This window comes from Podarcis cretensis (assembly GCF_951804945.1).
Source record: "Podarcis cretensis genome assembly, chromosome: Z".
Classification (NCBI taxonomy): domain Eukaryota; kingdom Metazoa; phylum Chordata; class Lepidosauria; order Squamata; family Lacertidae; genus Podarcis; species Podarcis cretensis.
Genome location: NC_137184.1, coordinates 13,120,008 through 13,140,753, shown reverse-complemented (window position 1 = coordinate 13,140,753; position 20,746 = coordinate 13,120,008). Strand labels below are relative to the sequence as shown.

Genomic DNA, 20,746 nt, shown 5'->3' with positions numbered 1-20,746 from the left:
ATACTGTCGGTATATGCTGTCCCATCAGTGCAGATAGAAACTACAATGTGGTACAAAGGAGGAATGGCTGCGGAGGGCTGGCTACTGTACTGAGATAGTTCAAACCGCTTTGAAGTTCTCCTTCCTCTTCATTTTCAGACATCATTATATATCACTATATCACAATGTTTAGCTGGTGATACATCACAGTGTTGAAAAGCAGATATCACCCAGCCCTAGTCAGCTCCAGGTTTTAGTTGGCCCTGGCTCATGACACCCTCAGGTTCTAGGGACTTTTGTCAGTAGAGTGCCCTACTGGAAACCTCCAGGCCTAGTAAGCTCATATGGATCTGTGTGCACTCAGATCCAGAACCCTCCTCAGGCAGGAACAAACTAGCACTTAGATTAAAATATTAAAGGGAGCCATGAGCCAAGCTAGGATCAATAACTCATGAACGGTAAATGAAATGAATCCAATCATGAATGACGTCCCTAATTGGGTGGTTGTTGGCCATTGGGATGGGTAGGGGGAGGCAAAGAGCCCAAACAGTAGATGGAGCCCCAGTCCATGGCAAGCAGAGCCATAGCCATTGAGAACCAGAGACAACTAATTCTCGTTTGTGCTCATCCTACTCCCTGCTGAGTTTTACAAGGGCACCGCTGAGACTAAAGTGGTCTCAGTGAACACCCTCTCTCTAGGAAGGCATCGACATCTCTACCAACATCACTTCCTCAATCATCAGCATTTGCAAATGGGCTGGGAAAGTCAACCCTGAGAATGATTCGGATCCTCACCATGCAGATCTAGTTCTGTACGTGACCAGGTAAATTAAGCTCTCTCTCTCTCTCTCTCTCTCTCCTTTCTTTGAGTGATGTGTAATGGAAGGTGGACCATAGGCCCAGTGTGTTCCAAGTTTTGCTTGCCTGAACCTCTCCCATGAGCACATGGTCCCTACATGGATGGTGTGAGAGCACCCAGTGCTGGAACTTAGCAGCTCAGTAGGTCTTGCAATGCCATAGAACTGCAAAGCAGCTCTTGATAGCCTTGTCCAGGGTCAGGAAAAACTGTGGCCCTCCAGAGTCTTAAGTCCCATCAGCCCCAGCCAATACAGCTAGTGGAAAGGGGATAATGGGAATTGTAGTCCAACAGCATGGGGAGAGCCACTGGTTTCCTATCTCTCCATCTGCCTGGGCTCCTCGAGACAACATATTTACTGAGCAATTGCCATGATCTGCTTGCACAAAACTTACACAGAGGTTAGACAATGCCTGTCTTTATTGAACATCCAGCTTGATTTGCTTGCAGGAAGTTTATATGTCTTTCCATTAGTCATTTCTTAATGCTGCACTTTTCAATGCGTTTCCCCACCACTTTCCTAACTTCAAAAAAGTCAAGCTTTGTTTTAAAGTAGATTTGTTGCACTAGGACAACAGTGTTCTTTAATCCCACTTTAATTGTACACACCTAAATTTTCCAGTATGCACTTGCACTCCCACAAAATACATTCTGGAGGAGCTCCCCATCCCATTGCTCTAGTGTTCTTCCTCTTTACATGTTTTGCTTTAGATTTGACCTGGAATTACCTGATGGAAACAAGCAAGTGCGTGGTGTCACTCAGCTGGGCGGGGCCTGTTCCAGTTCCTGGAGCTGCGTCATCACCGAGGACACTGGATTTGGTCTGGGAGTTACCATTGCCCACGAGATCGGTCACAGGTCAGTGGGCAAGGAATTAATCTCATCATTGTTATTTATTGAATTTGTATACAACCCTTCGTCCGAAGATCACAGGGCAGTTCACAACATTAAAAATACCAAATGAAAACACAAAATGCATGATCAAAAACAAATCAATACCCCCCCTTTCATAATTGCATTGAAAAGGTCATAGAATGTTTAATCAGCCAAAGGCCTGGTTTTAGAGAAATGTTTTTGTCTGGCGCCTAAAGATATGTAATGAAGGCTGGAAGGCCTCTTGTGTTTTGAGGGAACATACAAAGCTAAGGGCAGATCCACAGCACACATTTAAAGTGCATCTAAAACACATGACTTTGCTCAAAGAATCCTGCGAACTGTAGTTTGCTGAGGGTGCTGGGAAATGAAGCTCTTTTTTAAATTCAAATTTATTTACGGCTATTAGCCCATAAAATATGTACAAACATAAAAGCACAGAAGCATAAAAAACCAATACATCTAACAACAGAAGGGGAACACCACGATGCAAGGGTGGGTCATTGAGCAGTGACAAATAACAGCTTGGGGCCCGGAAAGATCCAAGGGACGGTTCACAGAAAAAGGAAAACTGGAGACGAGATCCATCATGCACTCTCATCATAACTGTCCGATTAGTTTTTGTTGTTGTTGTTGTTTTTTGGTGGTTTTTGTGTGTGAGATAACCGCATTCAGGAATCTCGCCACCTGCAGAGTTACAGAAGGATCTGTATCCTGCAAAAGCAGTGCGGCATGTGACTCAACAGGCCTGCCAACCAAGCACAGTAAAGCAGGACCCAGGAATTTAGTCCTAGCTATGCTATGTAAAGGACGCAGGTGGCGCTGTGGGTTAAAGCCTCAGCGCCTAGGGCTTGCCGATCGAAAGGTCGGCGGTTCGAATCCCTGCGGCGGGATGCGCTCCCGTTGCTCGGTCCCAGCGCCTGCCAACCTAGCAGTTCGAAAGCACCTCCGGGTGCAAGTAGATAAATAGGGACCGCTTACCAGCGGGAAGGTAAACGGCGTTTCCGTGTGCGGCTCTGGCTTGCCAGAGCAGCGATGTCACGCTGGCCACGTGACCCGGAAGTGTCTCCGGACAGCGCTGGCCCCTGGCCTCTTAAGTGAGATGGGCGCACAACCCCAGAGTCTGTCAAGACTGGCCCGTACGGGCAGGGGTACCTTTACCTTTACCTTTTTATGCTATGTAAGGGACAGTTGAACATTATATGTGGAAGGAATGTAGCTCTGCAAGGTCTGCTTTGTGCTTTGTATACAGCCTCTAATATTTTTTCTTTGTGACTTCTGGTTGGTTTTATTGCACTTTTCTAATTTAAAACCATGCAATACAATTCAAACAGCAAAGAACGAACACTCTATTTTAGTATATGGTGTGAATACAGCCAGAGTGCATGATCTGTCTTCAAGCTGGAAAAACTGGAGGTTGGCGGGGGGGGGGGGGTTACAAGCATCTGTCTGTACCCACATCCATATCCAGCACTCACATGTATTCATACACACATTACAGAGAGGTTTGGGATCTTTTGCTGGAGTTATAACTTGATTCCCTTGTGCTGACCTTTACGAGGTGTGAGGAGCTCAGGATGTCTTCCTGACTGGCTTTCAGAATATGTTTGTGATAAGGCTGGTACCAGGGTCAAGCAAGGTTCATGCCATGATTTGCAGAAATAAACCACAGAATTTAAGTTCAGATTCATCCCCCCCTCCTCCCCCCCCATTCACACTTCCTCCCTCCCTTCCTTTCTTTCATTCCTTCCCTTTTAATTTTCATTGCAGCTTTGGGATCCAGCATGATGGAGAAGGGAACCGATGTGCAGGCGACGGGCACATCATGGGCTCTGAAGGTGGCCACAACAGTGTGGATTTGACCTGGTCCGCCTGTAGCAGAGAGCAGTTCTTAACATTTTTCAGGTAAAAGGGCCAAGGGGCACTTCAGACCATGTATTTTGCAACCTCTTGGGCAGTGGTGGATTGGTGTTCCTTGAGACTGGTAGGGCAGAAGGTAAGGAGCACAATAGTAGTGTGAGCCAACCAACATCAGAGCCAACTAAATTTTGTTTTTCCTCCATCATCCACCCTGCTGAGTGCTCCCACCCCCTGGAATGGTTGTAAGTAAGAAGGCAGCCAGGTGGGGGTATGCCGGGGGGGGGAGAGACTGAGATTGGCAGGGTTGCGCCCTTCTCACCTCCTAATGGACCATCCTTCACTTGGTCCTGGGCACACAGTTAATGGGAACAAAACACCAGGCAAGAGAAGCCACATACACTTTTTATAGATCATTTTAACAATGGGATTCTGGGATCACATCAGTCTATATACAGGAAGACCACCAGTAGCACTGTGGTCTAAACCATTAAGCCTCTTGGGCTTGCCGATCAGAAGGTTGGCAGTTTGAATCTGCATGACGGGGTGAGCTCCCGTTGCTTTGTCCCAGCTTCTGCCAACCTAGAAGTTCAAAAGCATACCAGCGCAAGTAGATAAATAGGTACCACTGTGGCAAGAAGATAAATGGCGTTTCTGTGTGCTCTGGCACTTGTCATGGTGTTCCGTTGTGCCAGAAGCAGTTTAGTCATGCTGGCCACATGACCCGGAAAGCTGTCAGTGTATAAACACTGGTTCCCTCTGCCTGAAGCGAGATGAGTGCTGCAACCCCATAGTCGTCTTTGACTGGACTTAACTTTCTAGGGGTCCTTTACCTATAGACATGGAGAAGTTACAGTGGTACCTCTGGTTACGTACTTAATTCGTTCCGGAGGTCCGTTCTTAACCTGAAACTGTTCTTAACCTGAAGCACCACTTAAGCTAATGGGGCCTCCCACTGCCGCCGCACCGCTGGAGCACAATTTCTGTTCTCATACTGAAGCAAAGTTCTTAACCCGAGGTACTGCTTCTGGGTTAGCAGAGTCTGTAACCTGAAGTGTATGTAACTTGAAGCATATGTAACCCGAGGTACCGCTGTATTTCAGGATCTGTTCTCCACAGGGTGTGGGGAAATAAAACTGGGTAAATATCTCCTGCTTAAGGGACTCTTCCTTTTCCATCCTCTTTTTTTATTATTATAATATTAATATAATCTTATTAACTCATCAGTAGCAAAGCCCCGGGGCAAGTTAATGATTCATATAGAAGCAGTGCCGGAGCTTCATGCTCCGGCACGGGGGGGGCGGGGGGCGGAGAGCAGGCGAGGACGGGGCTGGCACGCATCCTGGGGGTGGGGCGCACAGCCTACAGGGGCAGGGCATCCAGCGCTGGCGGGGGGGGGGGGCAACCGCAATGGCACCCTGCGGGGATCGCGCTGCAGGGGGCAGTGTGCTCCCCCCACACGCCTCTTCCTTCGCCAGTGTATAGAAGTCAGTGGAAGCCACTGAGAGCTGAGTCAGCCTTCAATTTCATAGCCCCACTTCCTTCATTTGAAAATACTAAACTGCAGTCCCTGAGAGCTCAGCCAGCTCCTATCTGAATAGCCCATCCCACTTCATCTGCATATTATAAACAGCTCCACCGGGTGGCTTCGCTCAGCCCCATAGAACTCAATGACAGCCCCATCTCCTTCATCTGAGAGTTGAGTAATCTCCTAGCTACGTGACCCCGCCCAGAGTGGCTCGACCATTAAGCAGACTGAGGTGGTTGAAGACCCCAAAGGCAATATCCCAGTTTGATTTCAGCAAGATTCATGCAAATTGGTGCAGATGCAGGGACCGCTTTTTCGCCAGTGGTCGAGGTAGCAGGGCGGGCAGAGAAGCAGGTACAGCAGCAACCAGGCAACACTTTCCATTCTGCTTCAAGCAGCAAAACGGGCCACACCACTCCTGACTCCACCTCTTCCCTCTCCATAGCCCTGCCCTAGCATTTGGACTATGATGGAGCCCATTGGTTTTTTTAAGAGATCACTGGTGGGCTATGCATTTAATAAGAGTTGGCACTCCTTGAAGCTAATCCACAAGCAGTTTTTCTGTCTTGGTTTTTCCCCAGTACAGGCCAAGCAAGCTGCACAAATGACTTGCCAGACCTCAAGGACAATATCCCTGGAGGGAAGCCAGGCCTTTATTATGGGGTGGATGAGCAGTGCAAAACGGCCTTTGGGGGCGGAGCTACAGCTTGCACTTTCTCCAGGCACGACATTGTATGTATTACATTTATCTGCTGGGTCATGCTGATATTACATGCAAATAGTCATAATCATAGCATTTCCAATTCAGTTACGTATTACATTTTTATCTCATATTTTCTTCAAAAAGCTCAAGGTGTCATACATTTCACTCCTCCCTTCGCACCTGTCGCCTCCCCCCATATTTTATCCTTGCAACAGTTCTGTGCTGTAGGACAGACTGAGAGATGGTAAGTGGCCCATGATCAGCCAGTGAGCTTTGTGGCTGAGAAGGGGATTTGAACTCTGGTCTTCCAGATCCTAATCTGACACACCACCACACTGGCTCTCAGATTCACTTTGCGTTTTAGCATGTTCAAAGCATATCATGTACATTATCTTTGTCATATTGGACAACACCCCAGTAAGGTAGGCCAGTGTTATGGCAGTGTGCTGAAGCTGTGGGAGTGGTTTCCCTTACACTCCCCACTCCCATGTTTTCCCTAAGTCAAATAAATAATAACCAATAAGGCAGCAGGTCACCTATCTTCCTCCCCGCTTCTCCTATTTCTAGGATATGTGCAAAGTTCTTTCTTGCCACACTAATCCAGCTGACCAATCCAGCTGCACTCGGATCCTCATTCCCCTCCTGGATGGTACTGAATGTGGAATCAACAAGGTAAATGGGTCTTCTGATATGAAACAGCAGTAGAATGGGAATGAGGACATTGTGTCCCTCTAGATGTCTAGCTCCCTGAATGTCGGCCAGGCTGCCTTGAACTGATGGGAGTCCCATCAGTCTAAGGAACCTGTAGTCCTTCAGATGTTGTGGTCATGGGTGATGGGAGTTGAGAGTCCAGCTACATGCATTTTGCTTAGCTTCTCTGTGGCCCTTCTGGGTTCACACCTCCATGGCCTTAGTTGTGCTGATGTCCTGGTGCTTGATGGCCGTGCTGTTCTCACTTCCAGTGGTGCTCCAAAGGCCGCTGTAGATCTTTGGAAGAACTGATTCCTATTGCAGCTGTCCATGGGAAGTGGTCTACTTGGACTGCCTTTACTGCCTGCTCCCGGAGCTGTGGTGGGGGAGTCGTGGCCAGACGGCGACAGTGCAACAACCCCAGGTGAGCAAGTCCTTGTTAGAGCAGTGTTTTTTTGGGGGGACTGTGTTCAAAGGGAGCCATAGAACCTGGGAGAGAGTTGGATGCAAGGGGACTGAGGATGGTGGGGCAAAGCTCCATTCACCCCAGTGGGACAGCCTCTGCGGGACTTAATTGAAACGAGATGTGTAAATGTCTGCTTAGTAGCGCAGTGCGTATTCATAGGTCCTTCCGTGACTCCTGGGCAAAGCTGCTTGATGGCCAGGTGTGTCCCGGGTCTGTGCTGACCAGCATCTTGTTTATGCTCAGAGAGCAGCTTTGCTTCAGAAACTGGGATCTGATGGGTCACACACCATGCATTTAAAGCATATTTCACTCACCCAATGCAAAGAATCCCCATGGAGCTACAATTCCCAGCACCCTTAAGAAACTACAGTTCCCAGGATTGGGGTCAGGACTTGCTTTAAATGTACAGTGTGGGTGTGATTAAGATCCTCTCTCCTCCTGCCACACATACAAAGGTGTCCTTTCCTTCCAGACCTGCTTTTGGTGGACGTCAGTGTGAGGGAGAAGACTTGCAAGCAGAGATGTGTAATGAACAGGTAGGAGGGCAGCCATTTTTGCTTCTGTCCTCTGTTTAGAAAGCCCTGGCAGCTTTTCCTTTTGTAAATCTCAGGACAGTCTTCATATACATATAGCTCTGTGTTGTCTTCCATGATTCCTTACATGTGGAATGTACCAGTTATGCCAGTTTCTGGAAAATCACAGGAGGGGAGAATGCTGTTGCACTTAGATCCCACTAGCATGCTTCCCATAGGCATCTAGTTGGCCGCTGTGGAGAACAGGATGCTGGACTAAATAAGCAACTGGTCTGATCCAGCAGGCTCTTCTTACATTGGTGAGGAGTCTAGTTCAGCATCCACAGATGTGGACCTCTAATTCCTAGCTTTGTGTCAAGTTTCTAGTCCTCAAGCTATAGAGAAAATCTCAGGTGCATAGAAAGCTGCCTGATACCGAGTCAGACCATTGGTCCAACTAACTCATTATTGTCCATACACTGTTTGGTAGCAACTCTCCAGGGTTTCAGGAAAAAGCCTTTCCCAGCTCTACATGACTGTTCACCCCTGAGCTATACAGCTCTTCCCAATGGAGCATGTATAGAGGTTGCAATAATAATAATAATAATAATAATAATAATAATAATAATAATAATATAATATACCCCGCCCATCTGGCTGGGTTTCCCCAGCCACTCTGGGCGGCTTCCAACAAAATATTAAAATAAAATATTTTATTAAACATTAAAAGCTTCCCTAAACAGAGAAAGAACATGCTCCAGATAGTTATGGATGGTCTTAGGGTAGAACAAGGCTACATAAAGGAATTGCATGGATGTGGTCCCTTGCATATGGGACACGGGTGGCACTGTGGTGTAAACCACTGAGCCTAGGGCTTGCCGATCGGAAGGTCAGCAGTTCGAATCCCCACGTCGGGGTGAGCTCCTGTTGCTCAGTCCCAGCTCCTGCCAACCTAGCAGTCCAAAAGCACGTCAAAGTGCAAGTAGATAAATAGGTACTCCTCCGGCGGGAAGGTAAATGGTGTTTCCATGCGCTGATCTGATTTCACCAGAAGCGGCTTAGTCATGCTGGCCACATGACCCGGAAGCTGTCTGTGGACAAACGCTGGCTCCCTTGGCCTGTAAAGCCGCAACCCCAGATTCGTTTGCGACTGGACTTAACTGTCAGGGTTCCTTGCATAAGAGTATTGTTGTTGTTGTTGTTTAGTCGTTTAGTCGTGTCCGACTCTTCGTGACCCCATGGACCAGAGAACGCCAGGCACTCCTGTCCTCCACTGCCCCCCGCAGCTTGGTCAGACTCATGCTGGTAACCTCGAAAACACTATCCAACCATCTCGTCCTCTGTCGCCCCCTTCTCCTTGTGCCCTCCATCTTTCCCAACATCAGGGTCTTCTCCAGGGAGTCTTCTCTTCTCATGAGGTGGCCAAAGTACTGGAGCCTCAGCTTCACAATCTGTCCTTCCAGTGAGCACTCAGGGCTGATTTCCTTCAGAATGGAGAGGTTTGATCTTCTTGCAGTCCATGGGACTCTCAAGAGTCTCCTCCAGCACCATAATTCAAAAGCATCAATTCTTCGGCGATCAGCCTTCTTTATGGTCCAGCTCTCACTTCCATACATCACTACTGGGAAAACCATAGCTTTAACTATACGGACCTTTGTTGGCAAGGTGATGTCTCTACTTCTCAAGATGCTGTCTAGGCCTGTCATTGCCCTTCTCCCAAGAAGCAGGCGTCTTTTAATTTCGTGGCTGCTGTCGCCATCTGCAGTGATCATTGAGCCCAAGAAAGTAAAATCTCTCACTGCCTCCATTTCTTCCCCTTCTATTTGCCAGGAGGTGATGGGACCAGTAGCCATGATCTTCGTTTTTTTGATGTTGAGCTTCAGACCATATTTTGCACTCTCCTCTTTCACCCTCAATAAAAGGTTCTTTAATTCCTCCTCACTTTCTGCCATCAAGGTTGTGTCATCTGCATATCTGAGGTTGTTGATATTTCTTCCGGCAATCTTAATTCCGGCTAGGGATTCATCCAGCCCAGCCTTTCGCATGATGAATTCTGCATATAAGTTAAATAAGCAGGGAGACAAAATGCAGCCTTGTTGTACTCCTTTCCCAATTTTGAACCAGTCAGTTGTTCCATATCCAGTTCTAACTGTAGCTTCTTGTCCCACATAGAGATTTCTCAGGAGACAGATGAGGTGATCAGGCACTCCCATTTCTTTAAGAACTTGCCATAGTTTGCCATGGTCGACACAGTCAAAGGCTTTTGCATAGTCAATGAAGCAGAAGTAAATGTCTTTCTGGAACTCTCTAGCTTTCTCCATAATCCAGCGCATGTTTGCAATTTGGTCTCTGGTTCCTCTGCCTCTTCTAAATCCAGCTTGCACTTCTGGGAGTTCTCGGTCCACATACTGCTTGAGCCTTCCTTGTAGAATTTTAAGCATAACCTTGCTAGCGTGAGAAATTAGTGCAATTGTGCGATAGTTGGAGCATTCTTTGGCACTGCCCTTCTTTGGGATTGGGATGTAGACTGATCTTCTCCAATCGTCTGGCCACTGCTGAGTTTTCCAAACTTGCTGACATATTGAGTGTAGCACCTTAACAGCATCATCTTTTAAAATTTTAAATAGTTCAGCTGGAATACCATCACTTTCGCTGGCCTTGTTATTTGCAGTGCTTTCTAAGGCCCATTTGACTTCACTCTCCAGGATGTCTGGCTCAAGGTCAGCAACTACACTACCTGGGGTATATGAGACATCCGTTTCTTTCTGATATAATTCCTCTGTGTATTCTTGCCACCTCTTCTTGATGTCTTCTGCTTCTGTTAGGTCCTTTCCACTTTTGTCCTTTATTATGGAAATCTTTGTACGAAATGTTCCTTTCATATCTCCAATTTTCTTGAACAGATCTCTGGTTCTTCCCATTCTATTGCTTTCCTCTATTTCTTTGCATTGCTTGTTTAAGAAGGCCTTCTTGTCTCTCCTTGCTATTCTTTGGAAATCTGCATTCAATTTCCTGTATGTTTCACGATCTCCCTTGCATTTTGCTTGCCTTCTCTCCCCCGCTATTTGTAAGGCCTCATTGGACAGCCACTTTGCTTTCTTGCATTTCCTTTTCATTGGGATGGTTTTCGTTGCTGCCTCCTGTATAATGTTACGAGCCTCCATCCATAGTTCTTCAGGCACTCTGTCCACCAAATCTAAATCCTTAAACCTGTTCCTCACTTCCACTGTGTATTCATAAGGGTATTAGCAACTAGAATTAGAATATGTGTGTACTTGCTTAAATTGAGGGAATAGGTGGTGGACACAGGAAGGGTTAAGTACCCCATCTTCCCGCCTGACAATCCATCTCTAAAAGCACTGCCTCTCCTTTGATGCTATCTCCACAAATTCAGGTTTGGGACATGATATTCATCCCTTAAAAGCCCCTACTTGGAATTAAGCTCCATTTAAATCAGCAGGACTTGCCTCCAACTCCAACTTGTGGTTAGAAGAATGGGCCATTTACTTGTTCCCCCAAAGCAAAGGGCAGCCCAGCTGTTATGGTGGTATAAAATGGCATGTTTGATCTCAGCCATTTGATCTGTCTCCTCTTCCATAGCCCTGCCCAACGACAACCCAGGTGGGTTTCATGGATGAACAATGTGCTTTGACGGATATGAAACCACTTTACCTCAGCCTTGAGTTCCCATCCTTCTATAAGTGGGTGTCGGCTGTTGGCTACACCAAAGGTAATCCAGATTTGGGAGTTTTATGAAAAGGGGGTGGGGAGTTCTAACATTTCCTCAATACTATTTAAATTCATTGTCACACTAAAACTCTTAAGCACTTTCTACCCATCACAGGAGATGCCATGTGCAAACACATGTGCAGGGCATCTGGGAAGAATTTCATGGTGAGCCGAGGGGATCGATTCACAGATGGAACAAGGTGTGAGCTAAGCAGCCCTGCAGAAGAGACAGCGGTTGGCCTGTGTGTGATGGGCAGCTGCAGGGTAAGAACAATAGCCATGCAGAGGTGTGCCAGAGAACATCTGGCACTTCATTAAGGCAGGCAGGTCCTGGAGTTGTTGCTTTTTTAATCCTGTGCCTTTTTAATAATAATAATAATAATAATAATAATAATAATAATTTTTTATTAATACCCCGCCCTCCCCAGCCAAGGCCGGGCTCAGAGCGGCTTACAAGCAATAATAAAAACAAGATGAATGATTACAACTTAAAAACAAAAATAAAATACATTAAAATAATGGAACATTAAAATATTAAAATGTAGCCTCATCGCAGGAGGAGAAGGAAAAGAAAAAAAAGAGAGAGGGAGGGAGGGAATCAAATTGGCTCCAAGCCAAAGGCCAGGCGGAACAACTCTGTCTTACAGGCCCTGCGGAAAGAAATCAGATCCTGCAGGGCCCTGGTCTCATGAGGCAGAGCGTTCCACCAGGCCGGAGCCAGAGTTGAAAAGGCCCTGGCTCTGGTCGAAGCCAATCTAACTTCCTTAGGGCCTGGGACCACTAGGGTGTTGTTATTTATGGACCTTGAGGCTCTCCGTGGAGCATACCAGGAGAGGCGGTCCCGTAGGTACGAGGGTCCTAGGCCGTGAAGGGCTTTAAAGGTCAAAAGCAGCACCTTAAACCTGACCCTGTACTCCACCCATTCTTAGTTCGTCTCCTCAGTGACTCAGCCCAGTGAAGCTTTCCCTATAATGTATCTCCAGGACAGGAAAAGCTTTGCTTGTGCATTTATGTAATTATTATGATTCATTTGACATTAATTGCTCCCTGCATAAAAATATGCTTTCAAAAGATTAAGAGCTGAAGGCATAACATAAAATCAAAAAACAAGGCTTTGTTATTGAACATAAGAATTTAAGAATAGCCCGGCTGGATTGTGCCATTGACTCATCCGGTCCAGCATCTTCTTCTTTCAGATGCCCCAGTGGGAATCCCACGAGGAGGAATTGAGCAATAACCCGTTAAAAGAAATAACCTGTTAAACACACTCGGGTTAGTTTTCCTGGCTGCTGTTAAAGGCACAGGAGCAAGGCTGAAAGGAAAAGGTGGCAACCCTTAATAATGCCTCCCTGTAAACAGCCTTACTAGAAAAATTAACCAATAAACTGAAACTGACACGGGGACAAACAGAAGAAGATACCTTTACCCCGGTATGGCTCCCCTTTATCACATACACAACCCAACAAGACAATGACAATAATCCACCAACAGCATATAAATCAATATGGCTAACCTGATCCAAAACACCCACCCACCCCACTCACACATGAAAACAAAGACCACCACAGCCAATCACAAACAAACAACCACACCCTAGGCCAACCCCAACCTCTCTCACCACCAAAGGAACACAAGTGAACAGCACAAGCAGTGCTGACACCAAACCCTACATACATTAAGTAAAATAGAAACATTGCCACACGACCCCACCTCACCCATCTTCCCCCCTCCCCCTCCCCCTTTTCTTCCTAATGTCTCAACAAATGAAACTGATTTGTAAAAATGTTACATGGAAAGAAATACGAGAGAGAGAGATTACACATACTTCTGTAAATCAATAAAATCTTTAATAAAAATACATTTAAAAAATTATGCCTCCCTGTTTCCCCCGTCATCCAGTTGCACAGAAGAGAAAGGGACCTTAGGAACACAGGAAGCTGCCTTATTCCATGTCAACCCCTTTGTCCATCCAGCTTAGTATTGTCTACACTGACTGGTAGCACTCTCCAGGATTTCAGACCAAGTTCTCCCCCACCTTTACCTGGAAATGCCAGAGATTGAACCTAAGACCTTCAGCGTGCAAAGCAGAAGCCCTGCCACTGTAGTGGTTCTTCCACTGGCCACTGTGAGAACAGGACGTTGGACTAGATAGACCTTTCACCTGATCCAGTAGAACTCTTCTTATATAGTAAACTGCAATGGGCTGCACAGAATATCCATTTCTTGGGGGAGGGGAAAAGCAATGCTTAGAACACCCCCAAAAAAGATCCCCCAAAACCTGAAACTCCCCCAATAAGTAAAAATATATTTTAAAAACAGGCAGGCAACTTCCCCGCAATAGACAACACTCCCCAAAGTCCAAACAACTCATTTAGTGGGAGGGAGAGGGAGGGGCAGAAACTAAGGGGTGGTGGATTGAGGGCCCTATGGTGTCCATGGGCACCATGCTGGGGACCTTAATCATATCCTATCACTGCATTAGGCCAGTTGTGGCTCCGTCATTCCCTGGGCGCAACTGAAGCAGCTTTCTTTCTTTCTTGCCCAGATGTTTGGTTGTGACGGTAGGATGGATTCCATGAAGAGGATGGATATGTGCCGAGTATGTGGTGGAGACAACACTACCTGTTTCGGTGTGAAGGACTCCTACGCAGAAGGAAAATCCAGAGGTATAGCACTGCTCCTTCTCTTTTTCTTTTCTAAATGTTACATTTTCATTATTCTTTTTCCTCCAAGAATGGAGCGCACTGTTTTCTTCATTATATTCAGAACAAGCCTGGAAGGTAGGTTAAGCCAAAATATAGTGAGTGGCTCCTGGTAGGGATGGGGAAGAAATCGGGTTATCTCAAAACAATTTGCAAACTGAAATTTTGCTTGGATCTAAGTTTAGTTCAGTGATTAAAAGTAAAAAAATTAAAACCAATTTTTGCACTGGGATGCTGAAATCTTTTGGCATAGCTTTGGCATAGCTTTGAATGTCACATGGCTGGGGCTGTAAAAAAGCAGCAACTTCCATTCTGAGCTGTTCTTATCCCAACCAGCACTGTTTCCTTGCCCCTGCAGTTCGGTTTCCAACAGATAATATATTTGCCTTGCTTTCTGCTATTTCATGTAAGTTAAATAATTTCCATATAACTGCCCAGACTGACTGGGGAAACTCAGCCAGATGGGCAGGGTATAAATAATAAATTATTACATTATTATTATCATATCACATGATTACAAATTTAACGCAATGAATGACATAATAATTTCCTCATTATTCATTTAAATACAAAGGAAGCACAATTTAAACTGAGGGCGCATGAGAGGAAGTAATCAATTACACATCCTTTGCAGAGTGAAAACACCACCAATTACCAATTGGTATTTGCTGGATTGATTTACATTCCAAACACAAGCCAAGCAAATAAGCACCAGCAATTTCTGCTTCTATTTTAAAATGGAATTTTCCACTTTGCCTGGTTGTGCCTCAATTCTACACATTTTTAGCTGCAGACATCTTCTCCTGCCTCTCATTTTCCCTTTCTTGGATCTTCTTTGGTATAAATGTACCCCGTTCCTCCTTTCTCTTTTGTCCCCCTTCCAGAGTATGTTACATTTTTAAGGCTCCCTCCTAACACCACCATGGTCCATGTGGTCAACCGGAACCCACTGTTCACGCATTTGGGTGAGTTTAGTAATGCAGCTTTTTTAAAAAAAAACAACAACTGAAATCCTTTAAACATATAAGACAAAGCTAAAGATAGTAAAGTTGCTTTAAGATTGCCACAACCAACCTCAATAATTTCTAACACAAACCCATACAAGATTGCCTCGAGAATGCAAACATTTTGCAGGGGGAAATCAATCACAAACCAGACATATCCATTTGCATAATTAAAGTGGATTAAAGTGTTCTGTCGCTCTAGCACAACAAATTCACTTTTTAAAAGAAAAATATGACTTTTTGTGGTAATGAAAGTGACAGGGAAATGCATTAAAAAGTGGAATAAATGAATAAACACCACACAAGAAAATCAGGATGCATGCTCTTATTTGATGTATAACCTCCCCGCAAACAATTCTGAACAACAGCTCAGTTAATAGGGTACATTGTCTGGCCTCTGCATACACTTTGCCCAAGGAAATCAGGATGAATGCTCAACAAACCCATCATTTTGTGAGAACCCCAATATTCCAATGTAGCAACCACCCCAGTTTCCTGGAACCAAAAACCAATCGAAAAACAAATGTCTTGGGAGTGTGCCTACTAAGCCATGCTTTCGCAAAGCTCAATTTTTAATATGCTTATATTCACAGCAAAAGCTGTACCAATTAGATGTGGAGAATAGGGCTGGGCAAACATCGCCCGAAGCTGGGTTTGAAACGGGTCATAGCGGTGACAATTTCAGTTTTAAGGTAGGCAATATACAATGAAGGCCAGCAGGTGTCGCCAGCGTTTCATGCATAGCCTCCTCAGTCCTCAGCTCTCCTCAGACTGGGGAGGGAGGGAGGGAGGGGAGGCTCTCTCGCCTGTCAGTGCCATCGCTTCTCCAGCCAAGCAAGCAAGTTGCCTCCTTCCTTCTGCCTCACACTGAGTGCTGGGAAGCGAAGGCAGGGCTGTATCCTTTGAGTCCCTGTGGTGGGAGCACATGGGGAGCAGCGCTGGCTCCTCTTCCTCACCTCCGGGCCTTCATGGTGGCTTGGCAGTGGCACCAGTTTCCCCTCAATCTGCTGCCCGCAAGATGGAGGTAGTGGGGCTGGCTGGGGCATTGGCAATGTCAGGTGCTCCGTGAGGTGCAGCAAGGCCCACGGGGTTGGCTAGGAGGGAGCTGGTGCACCTGCTTCAGAGCGGCGAGAGGTGCTGAGGCGAGGCGATGCTGTCGGTATATGCTGTGCCATCAGCGCAGCAAAGGAGGAATGACTATGGAGGGCTGGCTGGCTACTGTACTGAGTCAATTCATTCTGCTTTGAAGTCTTCCTTCCTCCTCATTTTCAGACATCATGATATATTACTCTACTGCTATGTTTTGCTGGTGATAACATCACAATGTTGAAAAGCAGGCATCTCCCATCCCTTGTGGTGACACATTGCTGTTGCCTCCTTCTAGGTGTGAAGGTACAAGGGCAGTATGTAGTGGCAGGGAAAGGCAGAATCTCTTTCAACATCACGTACCCCTCAGCCCTGGAAGACAATCGGATAGAATACAAGGTCTTTCTCACTGTGGAGAACCTGCCAAGCTTGGAGGAGATTCACGTGAATGGGCCAACGCAGGAGGACATAGACATACAGGTAACATGGTACAGCCTGATAGAGAGGGCTGGCAGGCCATTTGGCCTGTAGGCCTGAGTTTTCCCACTCCCTGCTTAAACCTATTGAAATCAGCCAAGCCATTGGTTGATCTCTGGATGCCATTCAAACCCTAGTTCCTTTTCCCTTCTAGGTTTATAGGAAATATGGGAAGGAGTATGGGGCTGCCACTAGCCCAGACATTGCCTTCAGCTACTTCAGACCAAGTGAGAAAGAGGTACATTCATGGGTACCCCAGCTTGGCCCCTGCTCCGTGAGCTGTGGGGAAGGTGAGGCACATTGTTTTCTGGCTCCACACTCAATTGTGAATGGGACATTTCTGTGATTAAGTTATTTGAGCGCAGAGGTGGGATTGCTCTCCAGGGTGCTGACTTAATAAAGGTGCACTGGGACAAGTGGAACACTGTCTCACCAACCTCAGTCTACCTTCTTACTTAAATATAGTCCACAGGCCCCGCCTGTCAGTTTCTTCCTTAGTTGCAAGGGTTATTGTCGTTGGCTATGGCTCCACCTCCTCTTGGTCTTCTTGCACACCCCACCGCTCCCAATTGACACCACTGGTGACACCACGCCTCAGGTTTCCTGCAAGGGCTTGGATGAGGATGATTGAGAATTTCATTTGGTCCAGAGTTCTAAGTGGACTAACCTGATCCACCCTACTCAGGGCTAAAAGGCATTAACTTTCCAGTTTTGCCACTCTCAAATTCCTTGAGTCCAAAAAAAGAGAAAAAGTGGCAATATGTGTGCTTGGGGTTGAGATGTGCACAAAAATGAGCTTTTTTGGATTAAATTTGTACAAAGATTCATACTTCACACGGCAAAGTATATACTGAAAAGCAATTAGTTGTATCCAGCTAAGTTCTACTTAGAGTAGACCCATAGAAAATAACTCACCTGTTAGTTGTGGCCATCTGTTTTAATATTGTCTGTCTTGTCACCTATAGCTGTTCTGTCCAATCAGCACTGACTCCCCTCTTTCCTTCTGGCAAATCCTGATCTCCTTTACACTTCATATTTTGCAGGTGCTCTGAAGGTCAGTTACTCCTGCTTTGACAAGGCAAGGAATGAAATGACGGATGACCTACATTGTCTGAAGACCCCAAGGCCCCTTGCCAGGCAAGAGCCTTGTGCTGTGGCCCCCTGCCAGCCCCAGTGAGTAAAGGTTCTGCTAGTTCTCTTCGTGGGAAAGGAAGAGCCCAGGTGACCCATGTTCATCTTCAAAAGCCTCTGCATAGCCTGTCGCTGCCATCACTGAAAAGGCTAAAGTAGGGTATCAGTGGTAGAACATCTGCTTTGCATACAGAAGGTTCCAAGTTCAATCCTATTAGGGCTGGGGATGTTCCCTGCCTGAAATCCCAAGAGAACCACTGCCAGCATGCGCAGAGAATATTGAGCTAGGTGGTTGTAGCTCATGGTTTCCATGCAGATGGTTCCAGATTTAGTTTCCAGCATCTTCAGGTTGGGCTGAAAAGAATCCTCTGAAACTCCAAAGAACTGTCAGTGTAGACAGTGGGCTGGGTAACCAACAGTCTGGGTCAATATAGGACAGCTTCCTATGTTAGTTATGTCCTAACAGTAAATATAGGTTAATTTAGGAGTCAATATAGAACAGCTTTCTATGTTAGCTTATGTCCTAACAGTAAATATAGGTTAATTTAGGAGATGTGTACATATTGAAGCTATCTCAGAAGACCAACTCTGCATGAATCCACTAGTCCTAATATTCCAGTTTGGTTGCTAGAATTGGCTAGGCAAGTGTGGTGCAATGGTCTTACTAGGTGGCACAGAGTCCCAGGAAGAGCATCTTCCTTGCATGCAGAAGGTCCCAGGTTCATCCCCCAGCATCTTCAGCTTGGGCTGGGAGAGACTCTCTGCCTGAAATGCTGGAGAGTCACTACTGAGCTAGATAAACCAGTAGTCTGACTCATACAAGGCAGCTTCCAACATTCTTTTTTATTTCATCCCCTGTACTCAGAACCACAAGGACTAGAATATTGCTTTCTTTTCAAGTAAACTGCAGCAGCCCAGCATCTGCTTTGCTTGCAAGAGATTCCAGGTTCAGTCCCCAGTGGCATCTCCAGGTGGGGCTGGAAGAGACCCGTCTGAAACCCTGGAGAGCCACTGCCAGTCACTGAAGACATTACTGTGCTATTCGAGTCAATGTTCTGAACAGGGCTGGGAGATATCTGGTTTTCAACTTTGCGATATATCACCAGTTAAACATCATGATATACCAATACATCCCAATGACTGAAATAAGGATGAAGCTTTGTAGAGGCATTGGTTGGCTTTCCCCACATTGTGATTTTTGTATAGCACATAAACACGCACACATCATGATTCGTGATATATTGCCAGGTCAAGAATTATGAAACCGATATGATACGGACTTCAAACCAGTTCTGAGTATATGGGCCACCCCTAGCTCTTACTCTGTTATAAGGCAGCTTCCTGTGTTCCTGATGCCACTTCCTGCATGACTGTGGGTGGGTGTGACAGGCCCTTCCTGTTTTCTCCAAGATGGGTAGCAGAGTACTTTGGGCCCTGCAGCGTCCCCTGTGGCGGTGGTGTGATGGAGCGACTGGTTTACTGTGCAAAGGAAGAAAGAGGATTGAATGTGACCCTGCCTGATTCAGAATGTGTGGATGCTCCCAAACCACCAGCTGTCGAGTCCTGCAACACTGAGATGTGTCTTCCAAGGTAAGTAAAGATATAAGTCACCCATAAGGGACAATGGGTTGTCCAATGTCTTGGCCTCCTGTGATTCTGCGAAAGAGCAAGGAAGAACTGCAGAAATATGCAGTGATTGGTGAAGATGGGTGGTGGCACACACATACACCTGGAACCATGAGTCTTTTCATTGGCTCACAAAAGTACATTGAGGGGTTTTTTCTAATCTTGCCCAACTACACCAGGAAAACTTTGATTATTTCTAAGTTAATCCAAGGAGAACATAGGAAGAGCCTGGCTGCTGGATCAGACCAAAAAAATTAGTTCAGCATCCTGTTTTCATAGTGGCCAACCTGACTCCTCCAATGCCAAGTCCGCAAGCAGGACCTGAGTTCAACATCAACTCTTCCCTCTTGCAGACACAGGCTGCCTCAGACAATGAAGGGGAAATGGAACCGTTGGGTTAGAAGCCATTGATAGCATTATATTCCATGAAAGATTTGGAAAGCTTATCCATCTCTCCACCCACAAACACACAGTGAATACAGAATCTGTTGCAGAGAAATCCAGAAGTGGCCAAGGCCATTCTGTAATGGCTGTTACTTCCTATCCAGGTGGAAGGAATCAGAGCCAGGCCAGTGCTCTGCGATTTGTGGCTTGGGGGTTGCCCCAGTGAATTTGACTTGCGTTCAGCTCTGGGATGGGGTGGAAAGTACTGTAGATGCCAGCCTGTGCCCAGCGGATGAGAAGCCCCTGGCCTTTGTGTCTTGCATGGTGAACATCTGCCCTTTGGGATGGAACACGGTACGTAGAATATAGGAGGAGCTCTGTTGGACTAGACTAAAGACCAGTCTAATTAGGGTTACAGGGAAAGTCCAGTTTAGTTCGCATCTGAAGAGAAATCTACCTAATTTGCCATTTCAAAACAATATACAAACTAAAACGCATCCATGGTTCAAAATTTGCACTTCTCCGAGTTTGACAATGCAGTTCTCCACGTATACCAAAATATGCATGTACTAAAGTATGTATAAAAATGCATATAATAGTGGAAAGAACATACAAAGTGCATTATATAAGGGAAAATAGAAATATTGGGGGAGATACAATTGCAGTTGAATGTAGCCACTGTATGCTAACAGCTCAAGCCATGCCTGATACATTTATTCAACTTTTCTCTCCATCGACTCCTGAGTAATATAGCTCTGCAACTACTGACAGAAACCCCACCATATTTATAACATGAAATTACAACTTACCAGAGTTTAATACTCTCAAATTGTGGAGCCCTGATAAAGTTCGGGAATGGATCTTTGAAAAAGACGCCTCTTTGGACTCCACCAAGATAAAAAACTCTGGGTTTTCCTACTGGTTCCCACGAGTAAAAGCAGTCAAAATCTGTGCCAGCTACTTGGTGGAGATCACTGATCCCACCCTTCGGAGAGCTTTCACCATGGCACAGTTTCAAACATTGCCAACTGCTTATCTGACCAGTAGATACACAAAACCCCCAGTTGAACATCATTTATGTCCTTGCCTTATGAAAACTAAAGAGGATCTTACACATTATTTCCTCTATTGCCCCATTTACTC

At 46.0% G+C, this 20,746-nt stretch overlaps 1 protein-coding gene across 9 annotated transcripts in view; it reads left to right on the top strand.

The window, feature by feature from the left end:
* The window catches only part of ADAMTS13 (ADAM metallopeptidase with thrombospondin type 1 motif 13), a 39,721-nt gene that overhangs the window by 8,574 nt on the left and 10,401 nt on the right, over positions 1 to 20,746 (top strand). For 7 of the 9 annotated variants that reach the window (XR_013835005.1, XR_013835006.1, XM_079962527.1 and 4 more), the window contains 16 exons: positions 679 to 803; positions 1,547 to 1,693; positions 3,479 to 3,613; positions 5,675 to 5,825; positions 6,364 to 6,468; positions 6,759 to 6,910; positions 7,425 to 7,488; positions 11,065 to 11,194; positions 11,309 to 11,457; positions 13,739 to 13,859; positions 14,780 to 14,860; positions 16,284 to 16,465; positions 16,617 to 16,752; positions 17,506 to 17,635; positions 19,004 to 19,183; positions 19,768 to 19,957. Coding sequence is in view for 7 of the 9 variants with exons in the window: in XM_079962527.1 (XP_079818653.1) it covers positions 679 to 803; positions 1,547 to 1,693; positions 3,479 to 3,613; positions 5,675 to 5,825; positions 6,364 to 6,468; positions 6,759 to 6,910; positions 7,425 to 7,488; positions 11,065 to 11,194; positions 11,309 to 11,457; positions 13,739 to 13,859; positions 14,780 to 14,860; positions 16,284 to 16,465; positions 16,617 to 16,752; positions 17,506 to 17,635; positions 19,004 to 19,183; positions 19,768 to 19,957 (2,178 nt within the window). In the remaining 2 variants the exon portion in view is untranslated. The remainder of the gene's footprint in view (positions 1 to 678; positions 804 to 1,546; positions 1,694 to 3,478; positions 3,614 to 5,674; positions 5,826 to 6,363; positions 6,469 to 6,758; positions 6,911 to 7,424; positions 7,489 to 11,064; positions 11,195 to 11,308; positions 11,458 to 13,738; positions 13,860 to 14,779; positions 14,861 to 16,283; positions 16,466 to 16,616; positions 16,753 to 17,505; positions 17,636 to 19,003; positions 19,184 to 19,767; positions 19,958 to 20,746) is intronic. The other 2 variants (XM_079962529.1, XM_079962530.1) reach the window with 2 other exon arrangements.